Raw genomic sequence first — 19694 nt, 5'->3', positions numbered from 1 at the left:
CATCCACCATTACTCCCACACACACCCCCTCTGCCAGCACCCCCCCCCAGACACCCGCGACGCCCCCTCCCATGATTCGCGGGCCCCCCGTAACCCCCCCTCCCACGATTCACGGGACCCCTGCGACCCCCTCCCATGATTCACTGGCCCCCCCGCGACCCCCCCCTCTCCGGCGATTTGCGGCACCCCCGTGAGCCCCCCGCAGACCCAAGCCCCCTCCCGCGATTCACGGCACCCCCCGCAGACCCCTCCCGTGATTTGCGGGCCCCCGAAATCCCCCCTCCTGCGATTCACGGGCCCCCCGCGATTCACGGCACCCCCGCGCCCCCCTCCCGTGATTCGCCGCGCCCCTCCTGCAATTTGCGAACCACAGCCCCCTCCCGCGATTCATGGCACCCCCCCTCCTGCGATTCGCGGGCCCCCTCCCGCGATTCACGAACCCCCATGGCACCTCCCACGATTCGCAACCCCCCTCCCGCGATTCATGCCCCCCCACCCTTGATTCAGGGTACCCCCCGCGCCCCTGCCACGATTCACGGACCCCTACAACCCCCCCTCCCGCAATTCAATGACACCCACAACCCCCCTCCTGCAATTTGCGGACCCCCCCTTACTGCGATTCAAGCCCCCCCCATTCAGCAGCCATTTAATGCCTTCAGGTGATACTAAAATAATGCATAAAGGGACTTTTTCACATTATGTTACTTAAAAAAATGTTAATAAATGTTCCTCTGTGTCTCTTCATTGGTAAAAAATACTCCACTTGTACCTGTAGCAGCTGCTGCCTCACAATGGACGAGACGGAATCACTGCCAGCTGGGACTCTAAGGGCAGTATTCAATGTTAAAGTTCTCCGTGCATGGAGAGCGTTTTATTTCGCTCTCCATGCACTCTCCCTGTTTTTGCGGAGATTCTCCGCGTTCCGGAGCCTCCTGCTCCCTCTATTCAATGTATTTAAGACTCGCCGCCACTCGCGGCGAGTCTTAACCCCTGCAGCGGACGAGCGTCCGCAGCAGGGAGCTTTCAGGGAGCCGGGGGACGGAAGCACGGAAGCAGCCAGAGAGAGATTAAAGTCTCCCTGGCTGCTCCAGAGGAATGTATAGGGGTGGTGGGCTCCCCTGGACCCAGGCAGCACAGGCTGCCCCCCCCTATAGCCAGCGGGGGACCCAGTATTCACTGCATCGGAACGTGCATATTAACTATCGGGTGCAGTGAATATATGAATATCTAATGAGCGGCTCGAGCGCTCGGGCCCCCTGCTGGCTGCACTGTGTAAAAAAAAAAAAAAAAAAATAATGAAAAAAAATATTTTTTTTTAAATTAAATATATATTCATGTGCTATAAGCACATGAATAAAAATAACATGCCCCTTCACAGGAAAAAAAACCTGATTTTTTGACACCAAAATTAAAAAAAAAAACCTTTCCGTTTAAAAGTTCACATTCCAGCTCTCCATCAAAAGATGGAGAATTGCTACACGGAGAGAGACGGAGAAAATCACTTAAAAAGACGGAGAATATTTCACATTGAATAGGGTTGCTCGCTTTTGGAGAGCAAAATGCCCCGTCCAAGGCGAACAAAGCACAAATTCTCCACAAAACACGGAGAACTTTTCTCATTGAATACTGCCCTTAGTGGCAACACTAAAGTCTGGGATTCTAGGAAGTCTCCCGGGGGAGGGCAGTAAGCTGCCGGTCCCAGCATTACAGCTGTGCCAGTATTCTCCCTGACAGCTCTATCAGCCAGTGACCTGTAGCCCAGATCTGCACAGACAAGGACCTTATTCTGGTTGATCCGTTTATTCACAGGTTTGCACGCATCCGTACACAGAGCGACCATTCGCACTAATAATAAACTAGTGGCCATTGTCAGGGGCGAATTGGGACTTGAATCTGGCCCAAAAAGCTTCCTGCAGGGGGGGGGGGGGGTGCGAGTGGCGGCGGTGGTGTAAGTAGTGGGGGGGCGGGGCCGGTAGTGGTGTATGTATATGTAATGCACAGGGGGGGGGGGGGGGCTCACCTGCTGCTTCTTCTTTCTGCTAGCCGGGTAGCTGGGCGGAGGGGGAACGGGACCTGGGAGCCAGCTTGAAGGCTCATGGGAGGTGCTGTGCGCATGCGCACCAGCCCTCCCGTGGCCATTTTGGATTTGAGGAAAGTGCGGCGGCTCAGGCAGCCCAGGGGGGAGTGCGGCCGGCCCGTTTTTAATGAATTTTGGGCCGGCCCACCGGAAAATGACCCGGTTTCCAGGCGGGCCAATCCTTGTTTCAATGCCTATTTCCCTATAGATTGTAAGCTTGCGAGCAGGGCCCTCATACCTTTTGACTGTCTGTAAATACCCTGATTGTTGTTGTCACGGACCCACCGGTCGCCTGCTCCGATACGTCAATCTGAGCAGCGCCGGCCGTGACTGGGGTTCACTCAGGACACTCGGGTCCTTTCCTTGAGGTACACTGCCACCAGCCAAAACCTGATTTTAGCGCCTGAAACTGCGCAAGGGGCGGCTTGGCTCGCCCCTGACCACACAATACAAGATAACAATGGTAACGTTTTTCAGCCTTTCTCTTCCGAGGCTAATGAGTCTTAGGAACACAGAACCAGAACTGGGAATATGTATTATTTATTCCTAGAAATACTACAGAGCTTTAGAAAATAATTACAAGATTTTACAATGATTTTAAAAGTACACACAACGATTTTTAAATGCAATTTCAAAAATAAAAAGGGAAAAAAGACAGAACCGTATCTTACAATCCTGAAGTGGGGGGGTTCTCCACAAGAAATCTCTCGTCGCCTACAGCCTGATTGCTAGACCCCCAGGTAGTGACTCTGACTGTAGGGAGAAGGTCTTAGTTATACCTTGCAGACTCCCTCATCCCTCCCACCCTTGGGATTCCACTCTTTCCATGCTGAAGGAGTGTTGAAGGTCCCTGGCAATGTACAGTCTGCTGTTTTCAAAGTGATTGATCCTCTTTCCTTGCATAGCAGACCCACTGATAAGAGATGTGAAGGAAGGGGACAAACTCTAACCTCTTCTTCTGGACCATGGTTTATGAGGGCTCAGATCTTATCTTACATCCTAACTCCGGAGGAGTCCACAGATGTCACACTGAGGAAATACAGGCCTCAAACTCAAACCAGGGTCACCTACAGTTTACATACAAGACATGTCCTGATTCCAATACTCACAGGAGACATAACTATTACACCAATATCAGACATACATTGACCGGACAGATAATCATAACAGGAGGCATACGTTAATTTGATCGATCACCTGATCTGATCGTTACACCTCCCCCTTTTAAAATGGCGCACAGAGGCGGTGACCCACGTCACCGTCTCATCAGTGCGCTATTAACTACATCACCTGGACAGGTAGCAGTGGTCTCTGTGCTGAGACAGACTGCCACTGATTCTGCGGGATCTGTACTAACACTTCACTATACTTGACGTCTGTCATGGCACCACCGGACGCCATAGCCGTGGCTAGGGTGGGCAATGGGCATAGTCCCTGTCCCTCTCGCAGGAGATGGCAAACTAAAAGCACACAGGTGTCCTCGAACCCATAGTCTGTGAGCACACTGATATAGTGGGAGCTGTGTCCATCCCGGCTGATATTGACACAGCCCACCACAGCTGTGCGTCGTACTCCTGGGCACGGATTCTCCCCTGCAGCTGGCAGTTTGGCCTTACTCACTGAGATCAGTACCAGACCATTCCTCCACACCCCAAACGGCCATTCCCCTGGGACTCGTAACTCGGCACGTTTAACTATACCACAGGTGTGGGGCATTCTCCCAGCACTATATACAGACTTAAAAATGTCTTCCCAGCACCTCTCCTGAGCTGACTGACCCCCCCTCCCCTTCACTGGGGGGAAGGTCCACTCACTCAACACCTCACACCTCATCCTTTTGTGAGGAGATTCTCCCTCTTTGTCTGTGTGTGTGAATTGCGAAGGGGGGCACGTTTCTGCAAGGGGGAATACCAGCAGGTCAATGTCCCCTGTCTTGGGAACATCCCAGCTCAGCTTTTCTGAGGTTAATGGAGCTGAGTTTACCTGTTCTTCACGGGCCCTCCCACCCTTCTGGTTACACACAGCAGCTTCCCTACTAGCCACTGGCTCTATTCCTGAAACAACCCTCTCACTGCACCCAGGTGTATCTTTCCCACTTCCCAGGTATGGGGCAGCCTGTGCAGGGTTGATTCTCAGTTCTGCGTGGAAAGCCAAGCTTTCCATGGCAGTCCAGGACACCTTCCTGAGCCTGACCTTCCCTCCCAGACCCGCAGGTTCTGTGGCTGGGGTGGTGCCACTGAGGTTCTCAGGAGAGGCATCCGTTATCCAGTGACGCTGGAAAAATGCACTCTCTGGAGAGTTCTCAGTGTCTGGAGGGAACCCCTGCTGTGTTCCTGTATCTGTTCTTGTGTGGCTACAGTAAGGAGGGGGGTTTGGGGGGAAAGCTGCAGTAAGGGACACTCTCTCCCTATCTGACAGGTCTACAGTGCACACAGGGCCCACCAGGTCACTTATTATACCTGGTACCACAGTTCCCACAGTAGCGCAAGACATCACATTATCAACAGCAACATCACTATCATAACCTGGGGAGACATCCTGCAATACCTGCAAATTAGCCTGTGCATCTTCCACAACACATGGGGCCCATCCTGCTGGCTTACAATTGCACCATGGCAAAAACGCTATATCTGGGTCCCATTGTCTCTGAGCAGGAATGGGGTTATCTGAGCATGTTGTCACCAGTAACTTATTGGCAGGTACATGCGCTGCCTGCAACCAACTCAGATCGGTCCCATTTGTGCAGTTAGCGTCCCATGGCACCATGTCACAACCAGACATCACTGGAAGAACAGGGTTAACGTCTGGCACAGCAACCTTAATGACATCACCAGCAGCACTCCTACCACTGGTGAGTGAGGGTGTCTCATTCCCAACTAGATTAGGGCATTCATTTAACCCCACAAACTGGCAAGGATTACCCACTATACCTGTCTCTAACTCACCCTCCACCTCTACCGAAGGTACGGCACTATCACAGATCATCCCAGGGGCTTCACACAAAATAACAACATTGCAATGTTCAGCATGGTTACATACTACCTGAGATGCATCATATGGTTCAGAAGGGTTAGTGACAGATATGTGTGGAGTTAATAAAAGTCCCACATCAGTAGTCCCACACATACTTGTGTGCATACAGTTAGAAAGTCCCATTCCTATTTCCGACATAGTCTCTCCCCTGCATACTTTCACTATGCAGCCAGCCGCTTCCGGCAACAAATGTGGAGCAACGGGAGGGAACATGCTGCTCACATCTTCCAGCAGTTTAAACTGGACCTTGGGATGTGAGGTCTCTGGAACAGGTTCCACACCGATTGTAGCAGGCCCGGGTACCATGTCCATGAGGGAAACCCCGGTAGGCTGTGTCGTTGGTTCCATAGCTGGTGATAGAAGCTGTTCCAGGCGATTCCTTTCAGCCTCTGCCCAGCGGCACTGCTCTTTCCACCATGGAGTATCGAGCTTTTTACAATCATAAGCATATTGCTGCGCTATTTCAAAACAGTCCGTCAGGTCTCTCAGCAGTAACCAAGGAGTCGCATTGGGACCCCAGGTTAGAAACTCACCGCGATACATGCCGAAAACATTGCGCTCATCATTTCGTGCACGGGTGAGCCGCTTGATCATCTCCCAGCGGGAATTGTTGGGGCAGGAGATACCTTGCAGCTGACATTCTGTAGTGAGTTCCTCTGGGCTCATAAGCCTAAACGGATAATCATCACCATATGGGTCAGAATACTCACTGGGCTCTTCTGGTGCTGTAGGGGATTTGTACTCTGCAGTCTCCCTGACTGCCACACATCCTACAGTCTCCCTGGTGCTAGCAGAGATGTCAGCTCTCTGAGCATCGGTGGTAGTGTCCAGGGCCAGCTCTTTACTCACAACCAAGCTGACACTCACTTGGCTTCCTCTGTCTGCTTCCAAGACAGGGAACTGTGCATGACACGGTCCGGTGAAACTCGCGTCAGCAGTGATTTGGGACCTCTGTCCCTTGTTAGGCTCCCCATGATTGATAACAGAGTCCACATCATGATCCAACACATTATTTACTTCCGCAGACAGTAAAAGTTCAGTACGAAGCCCATCTCCTGCTAACTCAGTAGCCACGGCAGATAAAGTCCCACGTAAAGGTTCGCCATCATGATGCCCTGTATCATCCTCCACTGGTTCACCAACAGCGATCAGCCCCCTGAGCCTCACCAGTTCCAAATGGTACTCACGCTGGGCCTGACGCTCTGCAGCCTCACGTACAGCTTTGCGCTCCTCAGCCTCTCTGTCCACAGTGGCTTTGCGCTCCGCAGCCTCTCTGTCGACAATGGCTTTGCGCTCCGCAGCCTCTCTGTCGACAATGCCTTGGCAGAACTGCACCAGCTGCAAAGCGAATACGGGGTTCACATTCTTCAATTGCCTGCTAGCAGCTAGAAGGCCGCTCTGCAGTGTAGACTTGCTGGGTCCAGCAGAAGTGTTTGACCCTGGCGCGGAATCGTTTGTACTGTCCAGTGCTGACTGAGCCCCTGGGGTAGGATTGTCCATGGACTGGGTTCCTCCAGCAGCTAGAGTCCGATCGGCATCCACTAGTGCCTGAATCATACGTTTTCTACTCTGGCCAGACCAAGGGATATTCCTCTGCACACACACGACCGCCAGGTCATCTCTCCTCATCTGCTGGTAATCAGCCATCCGAAGTCTCACACTTGTCAAATAAAATGATAGGAAAGAAAAACAAGAGAAGGGAGGGAACAGAAATTGCATCCACTGTGTGACTTTTAAAACTATAGTAAAGCTCTGAGTTCTGATTCTGGTGATGTGGGTATTTCTCACAAAATTCTACCAACACTCACTTAAGTTCTTAAAGAGAAAAATGAATTCTCCACCCCACCGCTTGCCACCAAATGTCACGGACCCACCGGTCGCCTGCTCCGATACGTCAATCTGAGCAGCGCCGGCCGTGACTGGGGTTCACTCAGGACACTCGGGTCCTTTCCTTGAGGTACACTGCCACCAGCCAAAACCTGATTTTAGCGCCTGAAACTGCGCAAGGGGCGGCTTGGCTCGCCCCTGACCACACAATACAAGATAACAATGGTAACGTTTTTCAGCCTTTCTCTTCCGAGGCTAATGAGTCTTAGGAACACAGAACCAGAACTGGGAATATGTATTATTTATTCCTAGAAATACTACAGAGCTTTAGAAAATAATTACAAGATTTTACAATGATTTTAAAAGTACACACAACGATTTTTAAATGCAATTTCAAAAATAAAAAGGGAAAAAAGACAGAACCGTATCTTACAATCCTGAAGTGGGGGGGTTCTCCACAAGAAATCTCTCGTCGCCTACAGCCTGATTGCTAGACCCCCAGGTAGTGACTCTGACTGTAGGGAGAAGGTCTTAGTTATACCTTGCAGACTCCCTCATCCCTCCCACCCTTGGGATTCCACTCTTTCCATGCTGAAGGAGTGTGGAAGGTCCCTGGCAATGTACAGTCTGCTGTTTTCAAAGTGATTGATCCTCTTTCCTTGCATAGCAGACCCACTGATAAGAGATGTGAAGGAAGGGGACAAACTCTAACCTCTTCTTCTGGACCATGGTTTATGAGGGCTCAGATCTTATCTTACATCCTAACTCCGGAGGAGTCCACAGATGTCACACTGAGGAAATACAGGCCTCAAACTCAAACCAGGGTCACCTACAGTTTACATACAGTACAAGACATGTCCTGATTCCAATACTCACAGGAGACATAACTATTACACCAATATCAGACATACATTGACCGGACAGATAATCATAACAGGAGGCATACGTTAATTTGATCGATCACCTGATCTGATCGTTACAGTTGTATGTCTCCTTTTGTAAAGCACAACGGAATATGCTGCGCTATATAAGAAACTGTTAATAAATAATGAATTTGAATTTATTATATGAATATGTGTCATTAAATGCTTCCACAATACTTCTAATGTGCATAATCATTACTGACCTTCATATGTTATATGTTTTGTATGTCATCAATTGTGTAAGTTCTCAGAGCCGGCCTTAGGCATAGGCAAACTAGGCAATTGCCTAGGGCAGTGATTTTCAACCTTTTTACCTTGTGGCACACTAAATAAGATTTTAAAATTGACAAGGCATACCATGAGATCCCCACAGTGCAAAACACATTGGTCCCCACAGGAAAAAAACACAAACCTATAGGCCCCCATATAAAAACAATCCCCACAGATAACAAAAATAAAATACGTCGGCCCTTTAAATGAAAAGAGACCAGTAAATAACAGTTGAACTGGTGGTGGCTGTAAACTGGGTTGGGCATCTCTATATCTGGGGGCACACTTGAGAGCAGCTCAAGGCACACTAGTGTGCCACGGCACAGTGGTTGAAAAACACTGGCCTAGGGCATTTGGAATGCCCAGGGGCATCAGCAGCTTCTGCTGATTAAAATGATATGCAGCATGCCTATATTCTGTGTGTGAGTGAGGCTGTATCTGCATATGAAATAGTGTATTCATGGAAATCACTGTAACATAGCATTCCGTATGCAGGTACAGTCACAGTCGCACACAGAATATAGGCATGCCACATATCAGTTAGCGTTAGCAGAACTAGCCAGGAGCTGCATGGCCAATTGAGGCAAGATGTATGAGGAAACATCTGTAGTCAAGCAGAGGTCACAGTGTTAGCGGCTGTGCGAGTGCTGTCTGCAGGTGGGTTGGTTGTGCAATAGCGTTCGGCATATGTGTAAGGGGCATTATGTGTGTCATGTATAAACGCATTTTTAATGTGTGACATATGTGTAACAGGCATTATGTGTGTCATGTGTATAAGGGCATTAATAATGTGCAACATATGTGTAAGGGGCATTATGTGTGTCATTATGTGTAGGAAGGGCATTAATAAAGGTTTGCACAATGTGTAAGGGGCATTATGGTTATAAGGACATTAATAATGTGTGTCATGTGTAAGGGGCATTACTGTGTGGTATTATCAGGGGTGCAGAGAGAAAGGGGTAGGGGGTACAAATTACCCAGGCCAAAGTGTGATGGAAGGGCCCAGTGGGGGCCCCGGGCCCCCTCCCCTTAAGTGACAGTAGCAGCTGCAGCTCTTCTCCTCTGCCCAGCACACACTGCTTTGTGCTGGGTTGTAGTGTGGCCATGGAGGTGGTTAAAATACAATATTTTCCCAGGATTTTTTTCTAAGGGTATAATGTGAATAATGTGAGGAGTAATGTACATAAGGTATAGTGCTACTGTGTGATGTAACGTGAATAAGGGACACCATCGCATGATATAATGTGAATAAAGTTGCACTACTGTTTGGCATAATTTGAATTGGGGGTACTATTGTGTGGCCATGCCCCTTCCCAGCAAGAACACACCCCTGTTTGGGCTGCGCACCGAATGTGTGCACTGTTTCTATTTAAAATTTGCGGGCACCAAAATGATGACTGCTATGATGAGGGTTGGTGGTGCTGGGAAAGGGGAGCAGGGTCAGAGGCACTGTTCCCTCTAATTTTACGAAGGCTGTGTGCGGCAAAAGATTTGGAAGGAAATTTAATTTTTTTGTGCGTCACATATATATAACTGGAAAATGACGTTCAGCATTTGTGTTAACTTTACTTCAAAATTAAAGTAAACATTTAAACATTCAAAACACAGCACACAATGTAGTTAATGAGTGAAACACACATTAATTGGGTCCACAACTGCAAAAAGGGACCACTGCTGCTTTGTGCGCTCTGTTGTAATGTCTGTGCGCACGCTCGACAAGTTGTGTGCGCGCGCGCACAGCTTAGAGGGAACACTGGTCAGAGGCGGAACTAGTGGCGGTGCTAGGGGGCACCAGCCAAAATCTTGCCTAGGGCGTCATTTAGGCTAGGGCCGGCTCTGTAAGTTCTCATTGTAAAAGCTAATATATTCACCAAACTTGTAATTAGGTAAGGTAACAAGTGTCCTTACCATGGGCCTGCATTGTGTAGATGTGCATAGGTCAGTGCTGGATTAAGCCTTCGCGGGGCCTGGATCACTTTAGGCAGGGGGGCCCCCTACCACTTGTCATTACTGTCTGCAAACTACATGGGAGAATATTACACTGTCAAAACACAGAGTTACTCTGTAGGAGACCTCACAGGCTCAGCGCTGTCTCTGATTAAAAACCCTCCCATGACGAGGCCGCTGCTGTCCTCCATGGGCCTGAGAAGCATGTGAGCGTCACCAATTAGAGCTCAGCACAAGCCTCTCAGCCTCTGACCTCCTATGCAAAGTCTCATGGGACTAAGTCAACTCCCAGTAATGCACTGGACACTTGTGCAGTCAGTGTACCTTGGCTCCCGATGCTCAGCACCATTAATAATTGTCACATTGGCAGATAGGTGAAGCTGCAGCACTACCCCTCTCCCATGCACAAAACCTTTGGCTAAAAAAAAAAAAATATATATATATTATTTTTTTAAATACATGCCAGCCACAGGGGGACCTAGATAGAGGGGGGCCTAGGGGTACTGACCACCTGAGCCCCCCTTAATCTGGCCCTGGCTTAGGTAATTGATGACACAAACTTGAATGGTGTATGGCTCAGTAATGTGGCCAGGAGACACCTAGAGAGTCGCTCTGAATTGCGAATGATTTTCCAGCCCAATTTGCAGTGCTGCGAGGCCACGCCCAGAGAGACACCTACAACAACCCTTGGTTTCGGATCTGCCATGCATTTTTCTGTATGCAATGATGCGAGATTGAAGGTCCAAATTGGCACATGCAAATTTGCAGACGTGAGAGTCAACCAGAATAATCTCCATAATCACTGTACAATACAGTAGCTGGCGGGGAGGGGGGGCTGTATATCAGAGACACATGATCTGCGCTCAGATACCACAATGATACAGTGTAAGCTCCTGGTGCATTTCCATGTTACTAGTGCCATAAATATAGGATCAAAGAGGCTTAGACTGGGAGCACTTACAGCTCATTATGGGAACGTTACATCACAGAAGGCTTGTGGCATCGCACAGAATTCCCTTTTCAATGGAAAGCAGTAAATCCTAATATACGCAAGTGGTTTTAGACAAACAGTGTTGGTGAAACAACATACAGGACATATTAGTAAGAACAGGGGCATAACTAGATAGTCATAGGCCCCATGCAGGGGCATGCTGGGATGTGTATTTCAACAACAGCTGGAGTGTCAAGGTTAGCATACCTCCCAACTTTTCATGTCCAGGAGCCGGGACAAAGCTGCTGCGCGCCGGAGGCACGTCGAAAATTCCGGGGGCGTGGCCTAATTCCGGGGCGTGGCCTATACTCGCAGCTCTCCCGCGAGGCCACGCCCCCATTTTGCCGCTATGGGGGCATGACTCAGAGGCTCTGTGAGCCTCTAGCCATGCCCCCAGCCCGCTGGCTGCGGGAATAGACGCTGTGCGCGTGCGCACAGCGTTTATTCCCCGCTTCTTAGAAAGCCGACAGGGGGGACTCCCAACAGCCCCCCCTCACCGCGGGACACTGCTGGCCGCAGGGAATTTTACCGTTCTTACTTGCAGTCGACGTGGATCGTCAAGCGTAACAAGTCAGTTTCAAATTTTTTGAAAAACGCATGTTGACCTTTTCATGTGTCAACCATTGGCATGTCAGCCTTATGTCAATGTCGACTTAGTGCATGTTGACCTTTTTATGTGTTGACTTATTGCCTGTGGACCAGTAGTGGTCAACATATTGACTGTCGACGTAGACACTGTTGGCCTTTCAACCAGAGCCGAGTTTGATGGGTTGTGGATCAGTTGGTCACCAGCAAGTTGTTAGACAGTCATTAGGTCACATGTGTCTAGGTTGACATGCAGGAAGGTTGACATGAGCCTAGGTTGACATGGGTTAGGTCAACAGGGTCATTAGGTTGGCATGGGTTAGGTCGACAGTCAAAAGGTCGACATAGGGTTTTTCACTGTTTTTTGAGCAATGTCTAACAACTTGCTGGTGACCCAATGACCATATCCCATTTGATGCAGGTTTCACAATTCTATAGAGCAGTGGTTCCCAACCTGGGGTACTAGCACCCCTGGGGGTACTCTGCAGACCAGTTGGGGGTACTTGAAAATAATATTGGTAATGGCGGAAGATGAAAAAGTATTTTGATGGCAGAAGAAGACCCATTGCCATGGAGAAGAACCATGTTATGTCACTAATGGTTTTGTCTTCAGCGTCATCAGCATCTCATTGTGCTTTTGCCTGACCAGCAATCCAATGGGAGCTTCCCATGCTGCCCTCAGACATCAGCGATCATCTGCCCTGCACTGACACGGGTGGAAGAAGCAGCAGCATTAATCCTACAGGTGTAAGAGGGAACCCTGGAGACAATACACAACCAGCAGCCAGACACGGAAGGGCACGATTCCTGTCCGCTACTCCTTAATATAAGGACATGCATAAGGACACGCATGCTGCTCACTTCCTCTCCACTCATAAGTACTGTCTATATTTTAAATGGAGAGGAGGGGGAACTCATCAATGCAAAGCCTAATCAAGGGGTACGGGAGAAAAAAAAGGTTGGGAACCACTGCTATAGAGCATTAGCCGAGGAAGGTTTATGTTGATGAAACATCAATCTATACAAAAAAGGAGCCGAACAGTGATGATTTTAGTTAAGCAAGTCAATGGAAAAACATCTGTCTGAGTGTTGATTTAGCTTACGCTGCCTAAACGGTTATAGATATATCCATATGGACTTGATTTCACAGTATGTAGAGATTGGTACATATTAGCCGGCTTCTCCAGAAACATTGGTGTGAGCCCAGTTTGCTAATACAACATTTCTGATTTTCCTTTTGTTTTTTTGTTCCTATTTCATTTATGTGAAAAATAATAATTTTTACCCAAATTAATCTTATAAGACCTCGTTAAAAAAAAAAGTTGTAAAATGCTTCTGTGTGTTTGAGACCATTTGAGGGTTCTGATTGGCATTATAGGCAGCATGGGAGCCTGATGGGAATATATTCAGCATATGAGAGGTCTGATGCGGGGGGGGGGGGGGGGGGGTGATGGGTATTATAAGGGGCATATTAGGATATATGAGAGCATGTTGGGGTTCTGATTGGCATTCTTAGGGACACGGGGACATGATGGGAATCTATTTAGCATGTGAGAGGTCTAAGGGCATGTGGGGGGATGATGGGTATTATAAGGGGGATATAGGATGTATGAGAGCATGTTGGGGTTCTGATAGGCATTATAAGGAGCATGGGGGTCTACTGGAAATATAAATAGCATGTGGGAAGTCTGAGGGCATGTTGGGGGGGGCGTGATTGGTATGTTCACAGGCATGGGGGTCTGATGGGAATCTAATTAGCATGTGAGAGGTCTGAGGGCATGTGGGGGAGAGGGTGATGGTTATTATAAGGGGCATGGGGAAGTGATGGGAATATAACTGGCATGTGAGAGGACAGATGAGGATGATTCATCTTGGGATCCATAAGTCTGATTGCAGCGAAGGGGAAATAAGGAACCAACAGGTGGAATGTATTGAATATCACTTCTGCCATGCGATACAACCTGCCATTGAACGCATGTAGACTACTTGCATATGTTCTTACAATGCGATGCATTGGTCATCTCTCCTGATAAGAGCTGTCCTATCCAATGATGGGACTTCTGGGTATAGACCCCCTGGGAGTTCCTCTGTGCAACTCAGCAACTGAAAACTTGAAATGGGGATCCCAGGAATCCCAACTGCCGCGGTCCCGCAGACCTGGAATCAGCTCCCCGATCCCCAGAACTAGACTCAGACCCAGCCCTAGCCACAGGACACCCACATTAAAGCTGTGTACACACGGTGCGATTTGGTTGCTGAGCGATTTTGGCTGGTTTTTATCAGTGACCAGCGATTTTAGCTGAAAATTGCAAGAAATTCTGTCTCATTCTGTCTCTACCTCATTTTGACTAGAAACCAGCGATTTTTAGCCATAATCGGAGGGGCATGCGACCATGAAGGGCTGGCAGCGGGAGCGCACACCTGGAGATTTATCTCCCACAGCACATGAAATCACTGGCAATATGGTCGCTCAGCGATATGTGCTGAAATCGCCCCCATGTGTACAAAAGGAAACCTGTTTTATATGTTTTTATGTTTTATACACTGATAAAGAAACATAGCTAAAGGAGCCCATACACGCTCCGTTCTGGGCGTCCGTTCTGTACTTTAATAGTACACATCGTTTCGCATCGCATGCCTTGTGCATGCATTGTGCATGCAATGCGATGTGATACGATGTAAAGCTAGTACAAAAAGTATGTGCAGCACATACTTATTGTACTGTACTATGAGATGCGCGGGAGCGCGCATAGTACAGAATGGACGGAGCAGGAACGGAGCGTGTATGGGCTCCTTAAATCTGTATGACATAGATTGATTGATTGATTGATTGATTGATTGATATATTGGCAGGTAGGTAGATAGAAGATCTTTGATAGACAGATAAATAAGAAGAAATAATGATAAAGAGATGCATATGACAGATTGATTGATTGATTAAATAGGCAGATATATAAATCAATAGATAGATAGATAGATAGATAGATAGATAGATAGATAGATAGATAGATAGATAGATAGTCAATAGATATATAGAAGATCAATAGATAGATAAACAAGTAAAAATAAAGATAAAGTGATACACATGACAAGTTCTCTTTAAACTCCTCACCACCACCTACAAGGCTCTCTCCTCCTCCACCGCTCCTTACCTCTCTTCACTGATCTCTATCCACACTCCCTCCCCTCCATCGCTGACCGCCGACTGACCTCTCACCTAATCACCTCCTCCCACTCCCGTGTCCAAGACTTCTCTCGCGCTGCCCCCCTGCACTGGAACAACCTCCCGCCACCCATCAGGCTTTCTGATTCCCTTACCTCCTTCAAGCGCTCCCTCAAAACCCACTTTTTTCGACTAGCCTATCCCTCCTCCTAACCTCTTTTGATCCTCCTATCCTGCCTCCGTTCCCCTCCGTTCCTACTTATCCTGTTGTTTTTCGTTCGTCCACCCACCTCCTTTTAGTATGTTAGCTCTTATGAGTAGGGTCCTCCTTCCTCACGTACTCACCCTACCTCTTTACCTCACCTGTGCTCCTGTCCTGTTCTTCCCTTCCTCTACTTCATCTTCAGTCTCCTCGACAATTTTGACACCTACTTCTGAACTGATGCCGATTTTATTTCTACCAGCTATATCCCTATTTATACTGTATTTTTCAACAAACCCTGTACGTTACCTTGTCATTTGTTTTTTGTTTGCTATGTACGGCGCTGCGGACACTTTGCGGCGCCTTATAAATAAACGTACTACTACTACTACATGACATAAACTGATTGATAGATAGATAGATAGATAGATAGATAGATAGATAAAGTACAATTAAAGATACAGAGATACAGCTGACATATTATCTAGATAGATATTTAGATAGATAGATAGATAGATAGATAGAACATTAATAGACAGCTAAATAAGAAGAAAGACTGATAAAGTGATGCATATGACAGATTGATTGATTGATTGATTGATTGATTGATTGACAGATATATAATTCAACAGTTAAGGTGGTACACACGGGCAATTTTGTGTAATATCGCGGGAAATATGGTCACTGAGCGACCATATTGCCCGCGATGGGAGTGTGCACCGGCAATATATCGCCGGGTGCGCGCTCCCGTTTTTGCCCCTGTGGTGATCGCTGGTCACAGGAACATGCTCCTGTGACCAGCTGATTACCACTGCCGGGCTCCCCCGGCAGTTTCTTTTTCATCAGCGACCATCTCTGGTCGCTGATGAACAGGAGACACAGAGCAATATATCTCCCCCGTGTGTACGGGGCTATAGATAGATTGATCGATAGATAGATAGATAGAACATTAATAGACAGATAAATAAGAAGAAGGAATGATAAATAGATACACATGACAGATTGATTGATTGATTGATTGATTGATTGATTGGACAGATATAGAAATCAATAGATAGATAGAGAGATAGATAGATAGATAGATAGATAGATAGATAGATAGGTCAATAGATAGATAAACAAGTAAAAATAAAGATAAAGAGATACACATGACATAAACTGATTGATAAGATAAAGAGATAGATGGCAGTACGGATAGTGTAGTGGTTAGCATTACTGCCTCACAGCGCTTAGGTCATGGGTTCGAAACCCACCATGGCCCTAATTGTGCGGAGTTTGTATATTCTCCCCGTACTTGCGTGGGTTTCCTTGGGGTACTCTGGTTTCCTCCCACAATCCAAAAATGTCTGTGTGTGCGTGTACATGTGGTAGGGAATATAGACTGTAAGCTCCACTGGGGCAGGGACTGAAGTGAATGTTCTTTGATTCTCTGTAAAGCGCTGCGGAATATGTGTGCACTATATAAGAAACTGTTAATAAACAAATCAATAGAAGTATATTATAGAATATATAATATATATATAATATATCTAAGTATAAATATATAAGTACAATTAAAGATACAGAGATATAGCTGACATACTGTAGATTGATTAGATAGATAGATAGACAGACAGACAGAACATTACTAGACGGATAAATAAGAAGAAAGAATGATAAAGAGATGCATATAACAGATTGATTGATTTATTGATTGATTGATTGACAGATATATAAATCCACAGATAGATAGATAGATAGATAGATAGATAGATAGATAGATAGATAGATAGTCGATAGATAGATAGATAGATATGAGATTGATTGGTTGGTTGATTAGATAGATAGCTAGATATGCAATAGATTGATATATATGAGATTGCTTGATTGGATAGATAGATAGCCAGCCTAGGACTTATTACCTGGCACAGAATGTCCTTGACGTATCCACCACAGAGCTCCTGCTCCTTGTAGTCATAGTTGTCCATGATAGACCAGTATCTCTCCGCTATAATATTGTCCTTCTCCTGATCGCAGCAGCCAAACTCATCATACTGGGAACAGAATTCTAAGTGGAAAGTTGGTTTGAAAGGAGGCCCAAAATCCAGACACTGCGGGTGACCGAGAACCCCTGGCTGCAGGAGGAAGACCGGCATGAAGAAGATACTGGTGATATATCTCCTTTTGATCCAGGCTGCCCACACCAACCTGGGCATTCCTGATGCTGGAGCTGATGCCATCATCTCCTCTGAGATATAGCGATCACATTGTGTGTGGAGGTCTCTTAAACCAGACGTGGTCCAGCCCCATCCACTCCCCCATTACTCTCTGCTCCCCATCATCTCCAATTATTGTCCTCACATCTTTGTTACCTCTGCTTCCTCCCTGCACCCTGCACTTGCTCACGTTCTCCTCGCTGTTCCTTATACTCTTAACGATTAACAGGAATTTCCTCATTTCTGCCAGACTGGCCCTGCTTCCAGATATGCAGCAGCCCCTGACACCACTCCCCGACAGACCCAATAATGGGAACCACCTGAGGCTGCAAAGTGCTCTGTGTGGCACAATGTATGGGGAACCTGCATCTGGCAGAAACATTCTTCCTTTGACTTTTTATATCGTTGCTTTAATGAGACATTTGTTAGTTAGAAGCTGCACCTATTCACCATAGCTGCCTACCCTCCTGCATTCTGCAGGAGACTCCCTGAAATAGCAGCAATCTCCCTCTCTCCCTCATTAGTCTAGCAATCTCCCTCAGCGGCGGGTTCCCAATGCTGGCTCCGAAGTGCAGCATGGATGTCGTTAACGAAGACCTCCCGTGACCAAACATGCTGCACAAGGGAGGGGGTCATTAACGATGTGCGGGAGCGCGCATCGTTAATGATATTGAGTGTACATAGTATTGTGTATGGGGCTTAACACTATTCCTTTACTATTTTAATTCCATTCATCACTTTTGTATCACTTTCTGTATATAACTCTGGCTCTTAACACTAACAAAAACATGTGAAAAACGCATGTCGACTTTTTGAATGTCGACCTTCTCATTGTCAACTAATGCTTGTGTCGACCATCAGACCCTGTCGACCTATTTCATGTGTCGACCTAAGCACCGTCAACCTTTAGCAGTCGACCTAATGTATGTTGACATTCAGACCCCATTACCCATTCCCACATCAGAATTGATGACACTTGGCGCTTCCATCTGGTCCCCCAATAAACAACGGTAATTGTACGCGAGCACGTGCCGGGCGTTTAGCAGCGTCTTCTGAGTGAGGACACATGTGCAGAACATGCGTACAGCGCTTTAATGAACAGTAAGATCCTATTCGTACATAGCGGATGCTTTATCTTCTGACATCGCTCCGGGCCTGTTCCTGGCCACATTGATCCTCACACACACGTTACATTAATAAATAACATTGTAATATAGCGGAGATAAGTGATACTCTCATTCTCCATCTGTGTAGTTAATCTAAGGCCTCATTATAACATAGAAAAATCTTTTGTAGTTAAAGCAAATACAGTAAAAGCTGAAGGAAATCTACCGAAGAACACGTGCGTTACATAAAAGGGTTACATAACATAGTTGCCTACCCTCCTGCATTCTGCAGGAGACTCCCTGAAATAGCAGCAATCTCCCTCTCTCCCTCAGTAGTCTAGCAATCTCCCTCATGTCATCTAGCCCACATTACACTGTTACATCATAGTTACCTCCCCTCCTGCATTCTGTAGGAGACTCCCTGAAATAGCAGCAATCTCCCTCTCTCCCTCATTAGTCTAGCAATCTCCCTCATGTCATCTAGCCCACATTACACTGTTACATCATAGGTACCTCCCCTCCTGCATTCTGCAGGAGATTCCCTGAAATAGCAGCAATCTCCCTCTCTCCCTCATTAGTCTAGCAATCTCCCTCATGTCACCTAGCCCACATTACACTGATACATTTTTGGGGAAAAAAGGAATGAGAGACAGATACATTTACATTGAATCATCAGCGCCATTTCCCAGCACGTTACCAAGTATAGTATCTCTTACTAACTGCTTTGGTCTCATCTACATTTGGATATCAGTCATTTTAAAAGATTCCTCTCAGATGTAGCAGTACACATTAATGCTTCTAGGTGCCACATTCACAATCTCTTTTCACAATCTCTCCATATATGGAGCTAGACACGCCCTTTGGGTGGAGCATGACACACCCCCTCAATGGGGTGCGAGGCAAAATTCTGCTACCAACTATAATCTCCCTAAAACTAGTTTTCAAAAGTAGGCAAGTATGCATATGCACAGTGGGGATAGATTACATGTGTCAGATAAACATCGGCAGAAGATGGTGAGGTCCGCCAGTGACGACGGGTATATGCCACACTTGTAAGCAATGTATGCACGTAACCCTATGGGCCTGCAAACAAAGCTGTTGTGGGGTGTTAGTAATTGGGGCGATTTGATGTGCCATTGCTGGCATTTCTATGGCACATACCTGCACATGCACAGTAGACCTTGGCACAACATCAGAGTCTACACACTTGTGCCACCAGATGGAGAGGACGGGGCAGAGGAAGACTGCACTCGGTTCCCTCCTCTATAACTATGCTCCAGTGTTTTTCTGCCGGCGGGGGCGGTAGGAGGAATTTACCTGCTCGATAGGCAGCGAATATAATTATGTCTGAATCAGGCCCTTTGTTCCCCAAAGC

At 47.2% G+C, this 19694-nt stretch overlaps 1 protein-coding gene across 1 annotated transcript in view; it reads right to left on the bottom strand.

Moving 5' to 3' along the window:
* The window catches only part of HHIPL2 (HHIP like 2), a 39537-nt gene extending 22083 nt beyond the window's left edge, over window positions 1-17454 (bottom strand). Inside the window, exons 1-2 of the mRNA XM_083174864.1 lie at window positions 17370-17454; window positions 16920-17245 (exon numbers count right to left, since the gene is read on the bottom strand). Of these exons, the coding sequence (XP_083030990.1) occupies window positions 16920-17245; window positions 17370-17454 (411 nt within the window). The remainder of the gene's footprint in view (window positions 1-16919; window positions 17246-17369) is intronic.
* Between the last annotated feature and the right edge of the window lie 2240 nt (window positions 17455-19694).

This window comes from Crinia signifera, chromosome 3 (assembly GCF_055691185.1).
Source record: "Crinia signifera chromosome 3, ASM5569118v1, whole genome shotgun sequence".
Taxonomy (NCBI): domain Eukaryota; kingdom Metazoa; phylum Chordata; class Amphibia; order Anura; family Myobatrachidae; genus Crinia; species Crinia signifera.
Note: the sequence above shows the minus strand (reverse complement) of the source record. Positions and strands in the feature narration are given on the sequence as shown.